Source organism: Amia ocellicauda, chromosome 3, assembly GCF_036373705.1.
Source record: "Amia ocellicauda isolate fAmiCal2 chromosome 3, fAmiCal2.hap1, whole genome shotgun sequence".
In the NCBI taxonomy this organism is placed as follows: Eukaryota; Metazoa; Chordata; class Actinopteri; order Amiiformes; family Amiidae; genus Amia; species Amia ocellicauda.
Genome location: NC_089852.1, coordinates 43,311,097 through 43,330,536, shown reverse-complemented (window position 1 = coordinate 43,330,536; position 19,440 = coordinate 43,311,097). Strand labels below are relative to the sequence as shown.

Here is a 19,440-nt window from a genome sequence, read left to right as displayed (position 1 = left end):
GTCGTATACAGGGATGTGTTTTGATTGGTTGATCTATTTGTATAGCAGCCCTCTAACTCTATCTATTTTGTGTAGCAAAACTTTGGATTCGTGTAACAGTTTTGATCTGTAATTTTAAGTTGTCCGATGAATTTCTGGATTGGAAAATGCAGCCAGTTGGCTAATTTATACATTAATGTTATCAAAATATTTATAAAAAAAAAAGTTACATTGAATTAACGTGTCGCTTGTTGTTCTTTGTTCCCGAGCAACAGGCTGAACTCTGACCCTAACCAACACAGGGCTGGTTTCACAGACCCGAATTAGCACTAGTCTTGGATTACCCATTGTAAATGTAGGTAGAGTAGTCCTGGACTAGTGCTAATTGAGGTCTGTGAAACCAGCCATAAGAGTTTGTTCGACCCATTCAAGTTTACAGCTGATGAAGTTGGTAGAAAAGCAACCTTAATGAAAGATTGGGATTATGGGTACTCTAACCCTAACCCTAACCCTAGCCTGGACCAAAATTTACTCAAAGTACTCAAACTCTTACTCTGTAATCAACCTTAAAGTAACCTTATGAGCATTCCTACTTTTTTCTGTATTTAGTTCATACAAGACCTTCCTAATTATTCTGAACTGAGATACAGTTCTATGTATAATGATATGGGAGCTTCCCCCTCAGTAGGAGGATGTTGTAAGATGATATCCCCGCCTGAACAATGGGTGTGATTTGAAGATTTTGCTGTGCTAGTAGTATTGCCCAGAATGGAAAACAAGCAAATTATGTATTTTATATATACTAGATCATATTAATGTTTACCAAAATCTGTGGTTAACATCAGAAATTATTGATTCACTCAGTTTCTGTAAGTTTTATTGAAATATGTTTAATAAAGCACACATTGTTTTTTAGTTTGTTTTTTCCCCCCCATCATGACACAGGCTTGTTCATTTAGTCTGCTGCTTCATGCAGTATTCAGTTAGTGTATTCTGGCACTTCTTAAGGTCACTAGAAACAGAGGCTTATTAAAGAATTGAGTCTTCCAAAGCAATCTGTTTGAAAGAAAATAGGTATTTCGTTGTGAAGACCATCTTAATTTGATGGAAAAGAGGTATATTGTGTTAGAGGTAATTGGTATTTACAACAGTTTGCCAGCGGAATGTAAACAGATACCAGAGAAACTGAAACGAGGCGAGATTAGTCTTCTGGGGCCTATTGCGGAAAAGTGGTGAGGTGCATTTAATACATAATAAATACCAGCTGCCTTTTATACCCTTCATAATATATTATTTTACATCTTCCAACCTGGAAAATATATTTTGTAGTCATGCTTTCTTGATATTTATGATATTGTTTTGCTATGGTACATAACTCCCGACTGACACGACATCTCAAACTGTTCGACATGCCTGACTGTTGAAAACATCCCCATTACCTGTCCAATTAAATGACCTTTTCATTGACCTAAGACAAGTTGCTGTGTCATTTCAATGTGTTCACTTGTGATTGTAGTTTATTAACTGACATGAATAATACCCAAGAAGTGGCATGGGTCTTGTGCTTCAGACAGTCCAGTTTAATATAAGCTTGTGTCATTAGTAAGTATGACAAATGAAATGACAACACTACCTCAAAGTCTCTGTGTGTTGTAGATCAACGGAAGCCAGCTTTGCGCCTAAAGAACTGCAGCTGCATGTTTTTTTAGTTTGCATACATCATCAGTGATTTGAAAACTCTTATAGTTGACAAATTAAGAGCATAACTGGTCCATTTCAGTAAATGAGAGCTCTTTTGGCAAGACATCTACTAGATGTGGTTGTGGAAGACTGGATTTGGGAATTGGGCATTCCTCGTATACACGCCTGACTACATTTGCCTAAGAAAATGTGGCTGAAACATTAATGGTAAATTGTTTTTTTTTTTGTGTGTGTTTTTTGGTATTTATTTCATATTTATGCATGTCCCATGAAAATAAAAAGTACTTGCATGCAAGAAACTGGAACCCGATGCTTTCAAGGCAGTTGTTTCTGGATTTGTTGTTGTTGTTATGGGCTTGATGCAGTCTATTTACGAGGGTATCTTCCTGAGTATTAGTGTTGAGCAATAATATAATGACCTGTGCTATATATCCACCTCTGATCAGAGGATAAGCAATTCCGATAAATGCAGAAATATAGCTTGGTAATTTCGGAGTAGTGTTTGGCTTCCATTAATGTGTTATCATTGGAGATAGGAAATTGCATTGTTGCTGGATTTGATAAGACATGTACTGTGATTGTATTTACCTCCGAGAACTAATCGTGCTTCGCTATATGAGCCCCTCCAAGACTTGTCAACCAAACAAATAGAATTGCTGATAAATTACACATGGCATTTCAGTTATTTTCTACATCTCTACTGGCTCTGTACAGTTTTTCTTTATTACTATTATAATTTTATCATTATGATTCAGAATCTTAAGGTTATACTTTTGAATTGTATGTGTGAGGACTGATCAGTATTAATTTATCGCAAACTCCGGAAAAACACAGTTTGAAATCCACTTTTGCAATTATGTGTCCTTTTTTTATGAGCTAGAGTACTTTTAACGTGCTATTAGATCGTTCTCTCATGAAACCTACAATCACTTGAAATAGCAGGCAAGATGAATGATACAATGGTACCCTATCCACTAGCAGCCATAATTCAGACATTCACTCGTGAAACACTGCCACTAACACTGGAGCAAGTATTGTAGCCCCTCCGGTTTAAACTGATGTAAGTAAGCTTTTAATTTGTTAGTTGTTACCATGTTTTCGTAGAGAATGCAATGCTTAATGTCTGTCCTTTCAAGAACGCTTCAAACTCAACCAAATTCATCAAGTTACTATTGAATTAATCAAACAGCAGTTGTTATTTATGTGTTGTTTATGTTGTTATGTGTGCTGTGTGTTGCATTTTAAACCATCTGCAGTTTTGTCAGCCATTTTTATGATTGTTTTGTTTCTGCATTAAGTTTAAAAGTTAAGCACACAAGTTTAAAACGTGCTTAAAAGGCTGGTTGAACATCTGTTGCTATGCTTATATGTTTGACTTTGTCGTATCATTTTTAAATGGTGTGTATCTTTAAAACCTTAATTTATCAATTTTTAACTTTTATTAATTGTACATTGTAAAGCTGCCAATTTATATAATGATGGCTGTACTATAATCTCACTGCAAAAGGCCAGATAGGGCATTATAGTCTGATTATTAGTACAGTACATATAACCCGAAGGCCACCTGTTAAACAGTGGGTCTGAGAACACCGAGAAGATGCAAAGCAGGGCCAATCGGTCATTATTGCACATAACTTGTTTTTGCAATGGCTTTTTCAAGGTCTGTTGAAGTGTGCATGCTTACAAAGGTTTTGATGAGGGGGAAAGACAGACAACAACAGCCAAAGGGATGTGCAGAGGCCATTGTCTCCACCAGCCGTGTTTTTTATAGACTAGTCTGAACGCTTAAAAGACCTGGCTAATGCACTGAAATGAGGCGTGCCCAGAATGTCATCAGTTAAACAAATACATATTTTAGAGTGTAACTTAAAAATTGGCAGCTGGCAGCACAGAGTACACTGCCAACCCATCACATCGCCTGCTGCATTAAGAGCATCATGATATAATTCTTGAATGCCTTTATCTCGGTTAACCTTCGCTGTAAATATGGTAATGATCTTTATTGCCACCTCTTAAACTGCAACAGATACACCAGACACCAAGTGCTAAATATCCATTGAGTCTATTAGCTTTAGATTTGCAGTACAGTGCTTGACAAAACAAGCGTTTATTTTTTTTGTTACTGCGTAAGGATAAAAAAAATTGTAATATTCTATTTTATAACAGAATTTTATACTTTCAGCATTCCACTGCCAGTTTTTTTAAATGCATACTTTCTGAGCTATGTTACCACAAAAAAAAATGTCCTCCAGTTTTCCAACTCCCTGTTCAGCAGCTAAATGAGCTCTGAATCACCGTGGTAACGATCTGAATCATAATGTTCTCATGGTTTCCTCCTGAAAAATGGTTAATAGCTTGTTGAGTTCTTGATAATAAATCTCCATCTGTACTGTATTCTTTAAAAAGTGCTCTGCGACCACAGAAAGCTTTGAAGATCTTCCATTTTAATATTTTCACTCCCACAGCCAATCTTTCCTCTTTTGCCTTTTTCCCCCATCCATGTTTAAACCACCAATTTGCTTTATAGCCTGATGAACTGAGAGTGTTGATTAAGAGTGATGGTGTAAGATCCCTTTATTTTCCTCCGACAACATCAAATAAGCAAAAATGCTGAGCTCAAAAGTGGTGCTCTAGGATTTTATCTGATTATGATTAGTTTCACAGGCGACCTGGGAATACAAGCCAGGCGATCATTATCTTCCATTTGATGTTCCCCTGCTTGCATCTTAATTTCTGGATTGCGTTTCATGCAGTGAAGCGCCTCTTTGTGTAGTAGAGGAGCGCCCCTTTGAACACGGATGTGTTCCAGGTGGAGTCCACATTTCATCAGCATTCGCATCTTGCAATTCCGCTGTGGATCCTGTTTTATTGCTTAGAAAGGTTATAAATGCCTTCATTTCTTGCATATGAAATCCAAGCTAGTGCAAAGCAGCCAATGGCTCTAGCAAACTTGCCTGTTGTGTATTTCTTTCTATGCAAAATGAATGAATTTCAGAGGTAAAGAAGCCTCCAACCTTTTTTTCCTTGCAAATGTAATAACTACTGTCAAAGGGAGAACTGAGAGACCTTTTTTGTGTTTATTTGAAGCACAAGAACACGCCTCTCTTTAAAACAAAATCTTTCCATTCTAAGCATCTTGTAAGCAATGTATTGACTTTTCTTCTTAAACTGCAGTTCAGAGAACACATAAACAGATGTGCACATGTGTGTGATGCCCCCACAGCAGCTGAAAGGTTAATGACAGTGTGCTCTCAGTGTGCTTGGCTGGAATCAGAACCCCTCATGCAAACGCAGTTTAAAGTGGAGGTTAGGAAATTTAAAAACAGTCGGGGGAACTCCTTAAGGGAAATGTGACTATTACTGGATCCAGTAGCCAACCCTCTACATCCCATCTTCTCTAGTCTGTGCTGTGAGTAGAAAAGCAAACGGGCTCACACATTTTGTGTTGCGCTTTACTGGAGTAATGGGATCAGGCTCCCAAAAATACTTACTTGCGATGATACAATAGCTAAGACCAAAGCATGAGTAAGCCAAGGAGTCTGAGTCCTGTTGCTTTAGCAGCTTGAATGCTTGGAAATTGGCTTGAAAACACAACACCATCATTGACGGCCAGAAGGATGCACACAGCATAAACAATACAAATGTAAAAGTGTGTTTTGGAAAATGAGATTTTTATTTGACTTTAATTAGTTTGAAGTCAGTTAATTACATTCCTGCACCCAGCAAGGTAAAGGACAAACTGTCAATATTGTGATTTACAGGAAGGTTGTGAAAAGACTTCAAAAATGGCGAAAAGAGTTGAAGTCTTCACAATCAAAACATTGACAGTCTGGTACACGTCTGGGTTTCAAAATAGTGTTAATTGATTTTATAAATAACTTAAACTTTTTTTTTTTTTTTTTGCATTTGTTTTCAGTGTGTGCCATATAGCTTTTTTCCCCAAAAGAGTAAAGTTGAATGTTACAGAGTATTTTATTTTGATTTAGTTTAACCATGCAACAGTATCTATCAGGGACATACATATTTCAAGCTGTGGTATATGTAGGTACTGTATTTACCTGATTAAAAATATACATTACTAGATTTATGAAACCCCTTTCTGTTCTTTGTCTCCTTTACAATGATTACAATAAGTCATTTTCCTTCTCTAAGGAATGCATTTAAAATGCCGAAAGTTAAAGGGAGAAATCCGCCTACATATTCAAACCCCTTTGTTTCATTGTTCCTGTAAGTGCATGCATTTATGATTAGAGTTGCAGTAAAATGATAATCTTGCAGGGCACAATCTGGTCTACTAGTTACCCAGAATTCTCTGGAACGCTGATGAGCAAAAATGATTGCTCATGTGCTCCGGCAAACATTGGTAGTAATTGTCCACTGACTGTATTCTTTCACAGAACATGCATCCATCATGCAAATCACTCGTATGAAGAAATAAGATATTGTTTTGGGGTCTAGAAATGATATCTTATTAGGAGTCCATTAAATAAAAATCCTACCAGGAGATGTGCTGACAGGAGAAAGTCTTTCCTCTCGGGGGAGCAGTAAAGACAGCGAAGACTCCTTTAAAATGTATGCCGTCAGCACAGAACTGCAATGAGACATGGAGCTCTTTTCATTGTTCAGTAACACCAACAGGAGGATATTCCATGGCTGGGAATGCGCTCTCTCTTAAAGTCCACTGCAACCCTATTCGACCCAGTCTTATTCTGCTGATTTTCAAAACTGCAGTTCTGCTTTGAATCAAACAAACAGATGTGAGTAGGGAGATTTGCTTTTGCTTCAGAGTTAGATTTTATCATGTTTATGAACACAATTGAAACAGTGTAAAGGTGCAAATCCTGCAAGAAGCAACAGAGGCTGGAAAACAATAAATCAATTTAGTATATATTTTAATTTATACGATTTTTATTTCAGATGATTGTTCCTCAGAGATGCATTTTCTACTTTTGCACTGGAACAAAACCCGTAATCTACCAAAATCCTGTCTTTTACTTTCTAGGTACCTGATACTTCTTACAAATATAGACAGCATATTTAAACACACACAATCGATGGAGCGTGTTGAGCACGTTTTCAGGGAATGGCCTTTCTGTAGTAGCCAAACAGCCCCTAATATTATAAATTTTGGTAATTTGTAAAAGAAAAAAAGAAAAGAAAATGAAATATGGATTGAGGATATAGATTGTAAAGCACAACTTTGCCGCTCCATTTGTGCCCCCATTGATTTCACTCGGGTCACTTTGGGGTTGAATTAAATTGACTCTGCGTGTAATGCTTCATTCTTTGTTGGAATTTCCTCCTTTACGAAATGACAGAGACAGTCACTCCTAAAATTAGATATTTTATTATCATTGAACGTAAAACTTGGCAAGTGCCCCAATAGAATTTTTATTTTTTATTTTTTATTTTTTTTTACACGCATTTAATAAGAACCATTTTTCATAATGTTAGAGCTTCATTGATTTTTACAGCTCGCTGGAAAAGTGTGACTTACAATGAGAAATGTAATCCTATAGTGTCGTATTCTCTTGGAGGGGACATGGGCATGATTGACATTTGTCTTTGTCACGTTCAGTTGCAAGGTTTGCAGAAGCTGTTTTTGAGATTTTGGTTGTTCTGTCTCAGACTGCTGTGATAAAAAAAGCTATACTTTAGCTTTAAACACCACAGTTAAACAGCATGAGCAACCTACCTGTTACAGTTAAAGTGTTTCATTACACTTCAGCATTCAGGTCCCATAGATATTGCACACAGTTTTAGCCTGAGAAGCTATTATCCACGCTAAAAAGTGTTATCCATGTTTAAACTACTCTGCTGTAATCTTTACTTTGCTGAAAATGGTATATAGTTTACTCCAAACCTGAATTAGTCCCATGCTTTTAAGACTATTTCTTTACCTGAGCGTCTGATTCAGCATTCTTCTGCTGTAAGTGGCCTTCAGTTCAGTACCATATTGAAATCCAGTAGGTTTTTTAAAGAGGTTTAACTGCGTTATGAACCATTACATACTTCCAATACATGTGTGTTTGTGTGTGCGTGTTTATTCCTTAAAGAATTTGAATTTCTTTGGAAGCCCTGCAGGCATTGTTTTCCCCCAGCTGTCAGGGTTTGCGCTCGTGGATTCCCAGCCAATCAAAGTTCCAGCCCATTAGAAAAGGGTTTTAAAAGTCAGACATTGACAATCTGTGGGTGCTTGGCTTGAAGATGTCTTCTTTTTCATGCACATTCGGAGGGGGGGAAACTATCATTAAGTGGCATTTGAAAATGTTATCCACAAGGGAGGTCATCTTTCATCATTTGTAACATTTTGTGCTGTGTTTGCACTCTTGTCAAGATTTTCAAACACACGCGTTGATGAATGTCGGTGAAAGGGTCCTCGCTTCATCAAAGCACCACATGGCATCACAGATTTACACAGGGACAGCTGCTTTGCTCAGTAATTTAGGTAAACATTGTTTACCTCATTGGAAGGAGTTACTTCTAGCCTGAAGGCCATATTTCTCTCACAACATACACAGATGTTTCACCAGTGGATTTACTCTCTGCAAATTGGTTTACTTTTATCCATGGAAGTATGGGGGGGGGGGATGGGAGGACTCCTCACAGGACACAGATTGCATGCTGCAATAGTTAAGTAGAGTCAGCCAATGAAATATTTTGTGGGGGGCGGGGGGGAAATGCTATTGGCATATATTTGCCAATTGTTTCTATATTGGAAAATTCAAACAACAAAAACTAATAATAAAAATCCCAATCCCTGCAGTATATGAAAATGTACAGTAACTTCTAAATCGAAATTCTGTCCTACACCAGCTGGCAAAGGTGGTGGTCTAGACACTCCTTTGAATTCCAGCTACAATTTTGGCTTGATATGTGAAGTACTTTATTATGTTCAGGCAAGCTTAAAAGAGCAGGTTATATCTTCTGACTTTTCCAGTTATTTCGATTCTCAGCTGTCATATACTCCTGCGCGTGCTCTGCGTGACCCCCTCTGTGTTTGTTTGCACAGATTGTTTAGTTGGTGTTTCAGCTGATCCAGTAAGCAGGTTTACTGTCAGGAAAGTGTCCTGGTGAGCACATTAATGTCACATCCTGTATAGATTGACAGATGTTTATTTAGGTACATATATAATGGAAAAATACTAACAAAAATTGAATTAAAAATATGGCAAAACATGGCACCTTTAAACCAGGTTAATCACATCAAATACTGTTTTTTAACTCCTGTAATTAGACTGTTTAATGTTACTGTACATCAGCAATGTAGTTATTTATTCGTTTAAATCCATTTTCAATATTTCCTGTAAGAGTTTGAGTAAATACAATTTCAGGAGAGGTGTGGGACCCTCAAATCCTACTTTCCCATCATTTCCTCTGGGAATGCTGGGAAAGTAGGATTTGAGGGTCCCACACCTCTCCTGAAATTTAGTTTTAATTGACCAAATACATTGTCGTTGTTTGTTTTTAATGTTCCAATGCAGAAAGCATAACAAGTGACATAAAAAAAAAACTTTGAATTCCTGTTTTGAAAAGGTACCTTGAACCCTCTGCCACAGCCCTTGAATCTATTGTCATTTCATTTCAAGAGAGGTGCTCTGGTAATTTATTACAGTGTGGTTCTGTACCCACTGCCGAGCTCATTAATAGAGTATGTCATACTCCATATCTCAGCTCATTGTAGAGCTGCCCCTCTGTATTTACACGTAAGATTTATTGCCGTGTTGCTGGGTCTGCCTTTTTGATTTTTAAGTAGGCTTTCCGAGCTCCTCTCAGTTTTTATCTAGTCTGAATACATTTCCATAAAAAACATAACAATAATAATGAGAGAATGCAGATTTGTTCTTTATTTTGGGCAAATAGAAAATTCTCTAAGCTTTGCAATCTTGTACCTAAGCTAGACTCATTATTGCAGCAAAATATTACAGGTTGTATTGTTATTATTAGGTTTCATTTGTAGGTTTCATCATCTCTGAACTGGCTTTCAATCAGCATTATGGTACTAAACATGGTGTGTGTATGGCAACCATTTGTCTGACCACAGGTGACCCATTTCTTTGGTTGTTTTGAGATAATGCCCTCTTTTAGTCCTCTTGAATCCAGAGGAGGAAGCCAGCTGGCACAGGGACTGAAACCCTGCTGCTTTACACCTGTGCTGAACGAATCTTCATGGGCCGGTCAGTCTCCATGCTGTGAAAACCTGGCTCTGGAGGTTTACAGTCCAGTAGGGTTTGAAGGCCCCACAAATCACTGACACTTTAAGACCTGGTTTACTTCAGTTCAATTAAGAAAGTAATTGGTCCAATGGTGTTATTTAGGGCTCGGCTGCAACAATAAACTGAATACAGCACAGACCCATGAAGACTGCCCTCATGCCATAACCAGTAATGATGCCATATAAGTTAGTGATGGCTCCTCCTAGCTATGAGGCAAATCCCCGCATTGTATTAAAGTGCTAGAATACCGTAATATTCATTGTAGGTAAGGTATTTGCTCTGCAGAGTTTTCCTTTTTTATATTCCTTAACATATTAATTTTTATTACAAAAATAAACCAGCGTGGTCTTCGATCATTTCGCGCTGAAAGAACGTTCTCCTCAGTCTCTCCTCCAGCATCAGTTCATTTATTGCTCCTTCGTATCTTTCCTCTCGCTGACATTGATGTGTGTGCAGTCTTGTTCATGGGAAAAATTATTTTCTTGACGTCCATCACAAGTCAAGGGGAGGGTTCTTCTCCGTGCCGCTTGGAATTTATTACAGATAGCTCCCATTTAATTAAAATTGCCCATTCTGATTTAAAGTTAAATAAAAACTGCTAGCAGGACAGCTTGGGAGTAAACGCATTAATTTTCCCCGAACACGCTGTGAGAGCAGCTCCGCCAGTTCTGCCACGTATAAAACAGGAGGTGGGATTGGTAACGGCACCCACACAAGCAGCTGGAACTATAGCTTGTCTGAATGACTTTATCCAAATGGAAACGCCAGACCGTCATGCCCAGTTAGAATACATATTTACTTACTGTAATCAAATCCTTTTATTCAATAAGAAGTACATTTGGTGTAAGAAACATGCAAAATAAATCGACTGAGGCACAGTCGGATGCATATTGACCTACGTTTTAATGTACTTACTGTTATTCTAATATCAACTTACTGTTGTTATTGTTAGTGAACATCCTGCTTCAGTTCAACATTCACCAGTGTCAACTGCTTTCTAATTATAAAACCAAGAAATCTTTCTGCATTTTAATCCTGACAATCTCTGCATTGTTTGTAGCGCTTAAAAAATAAAATGCACAGTAAACATACAAGTTTCATTGTGATCAACGCACATGTATCCTCACCTATTCTACACCAGGGCTGAGCTAAAAAGTTAAAATAATTAACACAAATCCCACACTTTCCAATTAAGGATGGTTAGCATTAAAGCATAATTCGTGTTCGCTATAATGGTAATTGCAAATGTATAAATTGTTAGAATTATGTAATTAACAGTAGGAAACCAGACTTTTTATTCTGTAGATGTTAATGGCTACACTGGGGAATTAGTGCAGTATGTCTTTTAAATCTTGCACATACAGCATTTTGAACTGATTAATTTTGAACTCGCATCAGTGTCTCTTAATGAGATTCCCTCCCCCCCACCGCCACCACCTTTCTCCCCTTTTGTCAGGTGTGAGATGGGATCAGCTGAAATTAACATTGTGCTTTTAGTATCCTGTAGATGGCAGAGATGGAAAATGACTTCCCAGTTATTAGTGTGAGCTGTGGTGGCCCTGTGGGCGCCTCTTGGCCCGTTCCATGCTAATATTGGATGAGGATTGTCAGTTAATTGCAGGTTTGTCAGCAGACCACTCTGAAGGGACGGCTTATGCTAAAGCCGCCTCTGTGATGATCTTGCAGCACATGTCACAACACCGTCCCCAGAAGCTGGTTTGTACAGTTTCCATGTCAGACTAGCATTGATGCAACCTGGTAGCAATTTTCTTAATATTAACAGTAGCTAGATGGAAACTTAATAGGTAGTTCCTTTAGCCTGGATATGCAATTTTGTTTGAGATCTGTTACTAAAATTACAGGTTGGTGAGTCACTTACAAGAACAAGTACAATTTTATGAAGGGAGTACGGAGGATAAAACCTTTTTCTGGCCCTGGCTTTCACAATTCACACATTTCATTTAATCCGCGCATGTGACCTTCCCACTAGCTGTGCTGTTTTGTTTCAAATCCATGTAATAATTTTTTTTTAATTACATCTAATTCATAATCTTATTAATTCTGTTCTCTGATTTGCTGTTTATCGCCTTCCTGGCTGGCATTCTTCAAAGCAGCACTATGCATCCTGTCCCCCCGTACAATTATTTCTCCAAATCACTGAAAATGATGGACATTTTGCATAGTATACTTTGCTTGATATACATAATAAATCTCCATGGAAAATGATGCTTGCTTAATTGGGAGATGCAGGAATGACAAATTACAGCTGTGAAATGCAGCTTCATTGCCTTTAGACCATTAGAGGGAAGTGGCACCCATCCAACAGTTTGATCTTAATTTAGAACAGCGAAATGTGTCCATTAAAATGGAATTATGTCCTCACCCTCCACAAATAACATGGCGGCAGAAAGCACGGCTTTCCATGCTTGAAACTGCACTCATGCATTGTGGAAGAAACTCACAGTTGAAATGATGCTCTCGGTTGTGTTGGGTGCTTCTTGAGAACAGTTGTTTATTAACGCACTTTACACAGTCAAGGTTTTTATTTATTTATTAATGTATTATTTTAGGGATTAAAGTATTAGCTTTCCACGTTGAGATGCTGTACAAGACAGAGGCACAGGAGAGGTATTCTGCTTTACCCAGCTAAATGTGATGACCTACATACATTGCCCATGATACGGTGGGAAAGGGGCCCATGCTATTCGTTATTCCCAGGACTCTTGGGTCACTCCATTCTACGGCATCCCTGTTCCCTCAAATCATCTCAGATTTACCAGGGGAAAGCAGGTATGAACCGATTACAGAGAACTGGCTTTTATTACATGAGAACTGTTGGGCAAGGTTCTGGATACACATGCTTATTGTGTATTAAGATTTGAACTACATTCCTGAAGTGAATGTGTCACTATTTAATTTATGTGTGCCTTGCTTTCCCCTTCATCAACCTGCTAATGTAGCACAGATTAAAAGTAGCAGTCTTCGGAGTGTAGGAACAGGCTTTTGAACTGGCTGAGCCACTTAGATAAAGTATGGACTGGATTGGTGTTCCGGGGTAAAAAGCTAGGCTGTTATTATTGTGTATAACAGTGAAATTGTCATTTATTGATTTAGATTTACGATAAACTGATTGATGAAATTCGAGCAGGGATATATATATTTTTTTTTGCATCTGTAAAGATAAAGCAAGAATCAGGCCTTGTAACAAGCGTCTCTTGCAGTCCTTTTAAATTTGGCTTTTGTTTCATGCATTTAAACTTCCACTCAAAACCCCTGTCCTTGTGAGAGGAAAAACATCTGGAGATTTTAGGAACTGCTATTGTTTGTACTGCTCACGATGATTTGCAAAGCTAAAAATGTAGATACAAGATGACATGAACATCTTTCATAAGCCATATCGCCTAACCCAGATGGTAAAAGCTAAGGAATAATCATTAGAGTGAGAACATACTAGCTTTCCTTCCCATCAGGTCCCTAAACCTTTGTTTCCATCAAAAATGAGATTGGGTTTGAACAGTGCGCACTGTATGTGCCTATAGGCATTCTACTATAATTACCATTCACAAGCTGTGCATCTGTCATCTACTAAATGTTTATAACATAGGGTCATAGTGTCTTTTAAAAAAAACAAACATAATTTTAAAATGAAAATTCCACTGCAAGCAATTTGTACTATATTACAAAATAGCATTCAGCATTGCCCGAATGAAACTTGTTTTTTGTTTTGCCCTTAACCCCTGGGTTGTTTGTGTCATAATACACGAGTACAGATATTTGTCGTACTTCTTAATAAAATTTCTTCGTCAGAATTCAGATCCCTTTAATTTCAGTTTGAGGATTGAGCAAGAAAACAATTGGAAGAGAAAAGAAGCGGCAGGTGAGAGTGATACCTTTATCTGTCCTCAGCTGCCACTGGAAAGTCTTTCAGCTACACGCCTGTCTTTAATTATTTAACACACATGCAGGTTTGCAGCCTGTTAAATATTGATCAGAAACAACAGTAGTTCCAGTAGAAAATGTTTCCAGATGTATGGCAGACAGATTATACAAGCATGTCACCGCAAAATTAGATTTGTGCTGACCTGCAATATTAGGATATCTTTGGCTGGAATTCTCTCTCTGTGTCTCTCTGTGTCTCTCTGTGTCTCTCTGTGTCTCTCTGTGTCTCTCTGCATGATTTGATAGGACTGCTTAACATTGCATTTTCACACAACCTTTCAAAAAACCAAACTGTTCCCCTCGTGAACCTCTGCAAAGCTGATGTCAGGTCTGTGGCGCATTCAAATTGCAATCTGAGGTAAATGCTGATTGACTTTCACAAAGTCTTGGTGAATCACATATGGCGCATTGGCTTTGAATCATTTTGTCATCACGCAGATCGCAAATGAAATAGTTTCAGTGCCATGGCGAGTGAAAATGGTGGGACCGATCTTTCACGTTCACCAGGAGTCTTTTGTAATTGCAAAGTAAGGTGTTGCAAATGAGTTCTCCTGTTTCGGTAACATATTAAACTCGGTAAAGTGTTGACAACATGAAGCATCAGCTTATTATAGGAAGGAGGCCTTGCATCAAACTCACAATTCATTAAAGGGGGTTGGTGGCATCGCCTTTTCAATTCAGTGCACACACTCCACTCTTAGCAACTACTTTTGTGGAAAACGAGATCGACTGTGTCCTCAGAATGCGAGACTTAAACTTTTTTTTTTTTTGGTATTGGATAGCAGCACGAATTACATTTTTGTGGTTGAAAACAGACATAAATATAAAGAGGTGTCTTGATCCTTATATTGTATTCATTTTGCTGTTCTTCAATAAAATGTCCTCAATTCTACTTCCTTACAACAACTTTCATTCATTGTACACCCTTTTGAAGTGAACTTGTCCTTCATGGAAAATCAAAAACAAAACCCTTGAAATATAACCAGGTTGCCACACACAAACACGGTAATGTGAAACTGAAAGAAATTGAAGGTGACGCAAGCTGAAAGTATTGTACTTGTAACTTGTTTTGACAGAGGAGTCAGATATCTTTGTTTAAGAAAATAATTTCAGTGATGTAAACACAGTGAGTAAAAAGTGACTTTAATGGCTTCTAAGGAGGAGCATTTTTCATTGTTAGTATAGCCCAAGAATCTTAAGATGTGTTAATATTGTTTGCTATTATGACAATATGTAGACTTTCAATATATAGTGAATATTTTTGACATGCAAATGCGGTATCTGCTGTGCTTTTCCCTATCAGTATGGGGAAAGAAGTATCGTATATATCTTAGATATAGATTTCTAAGCACTGCAGTCATTTTCAAGGTATACAATATCAACACAATACTAGCAGAAGACTGGTTGAGCAAACAAAAATGGGGACAGCATCCTGAATAAAGCGAGACCACCACCTTTAATGGCGAGGCAAAATAGATTAATCAAATAAATGTTGTATCAGTCTCCATGAATGTGTCAGCCGTTTATGACATGGGTTCCTGTTAAGCAATGACAAGTCTGCTGGGATGTAACATTATATGGTCATGCACATGTTGTTCACCCATATTAAATTTGTGTCCTTGTAAAACATATCATGCAGTTAAGCTCCCGTTTCGTTCTTTACCACACAGCTTGCCCTTGAACAAGAAGAAAAAAAAATCCCTTCTATATAAATATATTAAGAATCTCATGAATTTCAGCCCATGTGAAGGTGGAGAAAATCACTCTTCCCAGAAGTCACAGAGGATCACAGCAAAAGGGTGACATTTTGCTGTTGCTAAAGTGAAATTTAATTCCATCCTAGCTCAAATCATGCCCTTAAGAATTCACAGCTACAGCAGACATTATGCCATTGTCTGATTGCTTTCCGCATTGTAGAAGTTCTTCATTTTAGTGAACACCTCAGACCATTTTTAATGAGGTCAAATTCAAATGCACCTTTGGCATTCTAGCAAATTTACCTCACATGTTAAAGAGGAATGCTCTTTTTCATTGTCTTAATGATCTGGTAGAGCTAAATCATCCTAATTCTGTACCTCTTTTTTGTTTAGTTTTTGTGGCTGTTGCTTTTATTTTGGTTTGTCATTTTATTAAGTTTTGTGTTTCACTCAGCTTTTCACAATTAGAGATGCAAAGCTATTGAGCTGTTTGGAGATCAAGCCGTCGCCAAATTAACTTGAGTTTATCAGGCTATGAAGATAATTGGTTGCACCTGCTCATTATAGATTAACTACCAATTACACTGACATGCAACCCAGTCTCTGCACATTGTTGGCTGGGTCATTAGGGTGTAGGTCTTGGGGGATGTTGTGATATTCAGCAAGTTTTCCCCCTCAGTGTGCAAATGTGGTCTCTGCTTTGAAACTATACATCCAGAACAAATTTTATAAACAAGGAATAATATCTGTTGGGGAAAGGCAGTTATGAGTTTACGGTCCATTGTGCATCCTTGAAACACTCGGATAAAAGGTCTGCTAACTCTCTTTACCCATGAATATTGTGAGGTTTCTTTTATGGTGATTAAACGTAAGAAATTAGTCTGGCAAGCTTTTACACTTGCCCAGGTGTGCTGTGTGCAAAAATATGCAGTTGAACAAGATGTAGCCTCCTCATGTGTGCAGCTATAATGTGATACCCATATTTGTTTCAGTATAGTCAAGGTTTCCTCCTTTGGCATAACGGCAAGTCTCCCAGAGCCAGTCAGCAGGCAGGCAGGGCTGGAGGTGCCATCTGACACGAGCAGTTTGGTTTCAAGACACTGTCTCGCCATCAAGGAGCTGTGAGGGAATTTCATTTAATGAGCTGAAGTAAATCAGCAGCTGGGTGAAGGAGGAGACTAATCGCATTTGTCAAATTCTGCTTGCTGAGCACACTACACCAATCCCCCACAGACAGACCTTAGGGGGAGAGAAGCATGGCTTTATTTAATTGAGAGGGAAAGAAGGGCCTGGTGTTTCCGTCACTGACTGTGTGAATCTTAAGAAAATTCCCTTTTCCATGACGCCTCCAAGGCATTCACCGCACGCATTGTGTTGACTCATTGGGTTGTTGCTGACCCCTTGGTTGAATCCCAGGTAAGCAAATGAAAAGTCAGGCCTACTTGGGTATTAATGTCAATAAAATACGTTATTACAGGACACCGCTGGGAATTATACAACTCCTTCTCTGAATTTCTGCAATTAAATCAGACAGCATGGCCTGTATGAGCTTTTGACTGAAGTGAGAGTAGATTTTGCAACTTGGAGATCACTGATTGACTTCAGCAGTCTAGGTGAGCTCAGTACAGCTGCTCTTAGATCATAGTAATTCAATGCTGCAACCTTCACAACAGATAAAAGCAGAGGGAACCATTACAACTCATTTATAACACTTTGAACTTGATGGATTGCCATTGCCAGCCACTGTCATATCAGTCCTTAGTTGAACTGAAATGGTACAAATAGTCATTATTATACATCTTTGAATACCCCAACTGTTAGGAATTCTTTGGATTTGAACACATTGGATAATCTGGCAGCACCCATTAGTTCTTAAAAGATATTATATGCTGGGGGTACACATTTTAGACTTTTCTTTCTGGTGAATCTCTGATGAAGGTGTAATAGTGTAAAAGAGCAGGAAAACCATTATCTCATAAGATAGTGTATGGGAGAGTGTGTTACTTCATGTAACAGAAACAAACTCGTACAAAAGTTGTACAAATACAAATGAATTGTGGGAAGTGTTCTGACAGAGGCTTCCTTATAGTCTTTTAGAGTTTTTTCAGGACAAAATCAAATATGCACTGCTCAAAAAATTAAGGGAACAGGACAATGCCCGGCCTCATGTGGCCAGAGTCTGTAGGCAGTTCCTGGATGACGAAGGCATTGATGCCATTGACTGGCCCTCACATTCCCCAGACCTGAATCCAATTGAGAACCAATTGCATCGGTGCATCCGACGCCGCCAAGTAGTGCCACAGACTGTCCAGGAGCTCACTGATGCCCTGATCCAGGTCTGAGAGGAGATCCCCCAGGACACCATCCGCCGTCTCATCAGGAGCATGCCCAGACTTTGTCAGGAGTGCATACAGGCACTTGGGGGCCATACACACTACTGAGTCACATTTATGAGTTGCTGCGATGAAATTCATACAAAGTTGGAACAGCCTGTGATTTCAATTGTTCACTTTGATTTTCGGTGTGAGTTTGAATCCAGCCCTCAATCGGTTTGGTGATTTTGGGTTCCATTGACCGATGTTATCTAATTTTGTTCTCCACGAATTACACAATGTACAGTAAAGATTTTGATCTTTAATATATTTCGTTCATCGAGATCCGATGTGTGATTTAAGTGTCCCTTAATTTTTTTGATCAGTGTATTTCGGTCATATAAATGTCCCTTTTATTTCCTAGTTATTAATCTTCATATTTGCAGTGGAGATTGTATTGCCCATATTTCTGGAGAAAACAAAAATGTCACTTCTGCATTCAGCTCATACATACAGAAGGAAAATATATATATATATATATATATATATATATATATATATATATATATATATATATATATATATATATATATATATATATATATAATCGCTACACTCTGCTGTCTTAATAAATCTCCCAGACAATTTACAACAGTTTTGGTTGAGAGGAACTTTTATAGGCAGAATCACACACCGACGTGACATCTAGTTTTCAAGTAAGAGATTTCTCCCTTGACTGTCGGAGCAGTAGTCCGTGAAATTACTTGGGACCAGAGTCCCAGATGGACAGTGACTCGGTAAAGAACAAGAGAGGCACACGTTGTTTCACATTTTCTGCTACACCACGCATTGTGCAGAGAAAAACAACAACAACAAACCAGCATTGCATTATTCTCATAGGCTGCAATATGTCATAGGTTAAGAATCCCAGGCTGTTTTCATTCCTTAAAAGTACAATTTCGTAAATGTGCAGATGACTAAAGAAGGGAGATCAGTTTCCATGTGTAATCCTGTAGTGTCCAGCACCTATTTCCTGGGATAGCATAGCTGTCAGTTTGAGCTCTGATCTCACCAGTGTTTTCCGGGTTCAGCGATCACACTCTCCCATGGTGACATATTGTCGTTGCATCCCAGTGAATTCCTACTGAACCAGAGCACGGATGGTTGGTGGTGCCGTGCCCTGATGCATAGCTCTGACTTTGATTCCACCTTTCCAGGGTACAGCGCCAATAAGCAAATTCATGACTTCACTGCCGCATTTTGATGTTTTCCCTGACTTGCCCTATTTCTTTTTCAGCAGATGGTACGGGAACAATACTCCTCAACGACACAAGGCACTAGCCTCCCACGCCCGGAGAATCAGTATGTCTACAAAATTGGGATCTATGGCTGGAGGAAGCGTTGTCTGTACCTCTTCGTTCTGCTCATGCTCATCATTTTGGTTGTGAACTTTGCACTGACTATCTGGATCCTGAGAGTCATGTGGTTCAACCCAGTAAGTGTGTGCCTTGGCAGCGCCTCGTTACCTCACTACACTACATGCATAACCTCTCGATCTGCACGACAGCTTTACTTTACGCAGTGATCTGTAGGGGA

The 19,440-nt window shown here is 38.5% G+C and overlaps 1 protein-coding gene across 8 annotated transcripts in view; it reads left to right on the top strand.

Moving 5' to 3' along the window:
* sgcg (sarcoglycan, gamma) overlaps positions 1 to 19,440 on the top strand; it is a 150,659-nt gene that overhangs the window by 97,695 nt on the left and 33,524 nt on the right. For 4 of the 8 annotated variants that reach the window (XM_066699636.1, XM_066699634.1, XM_066699637.1 and 1 more), the window contains one exon: positions 19,142 to 19,339. The exons of 1 other annotated variant lie outside the window; for it this stretch is intronic. In XM_066699636.1, the coding sequence (XP_066555733.1) occupies positions 19,145 to 19,339 (195 nt within the window). In that variant the 5' untranslated portion in view covers positions 19,142 to 19,144. The remainder of the gene's footprint in view (positions 1 to 19,141; positions 19,340 to 19,440) is intronic. 3 more of the 8 variants (XM_066699635.1, XM_066699638.1, XM_066699633.1) reach the window with 1 other exon arrangement.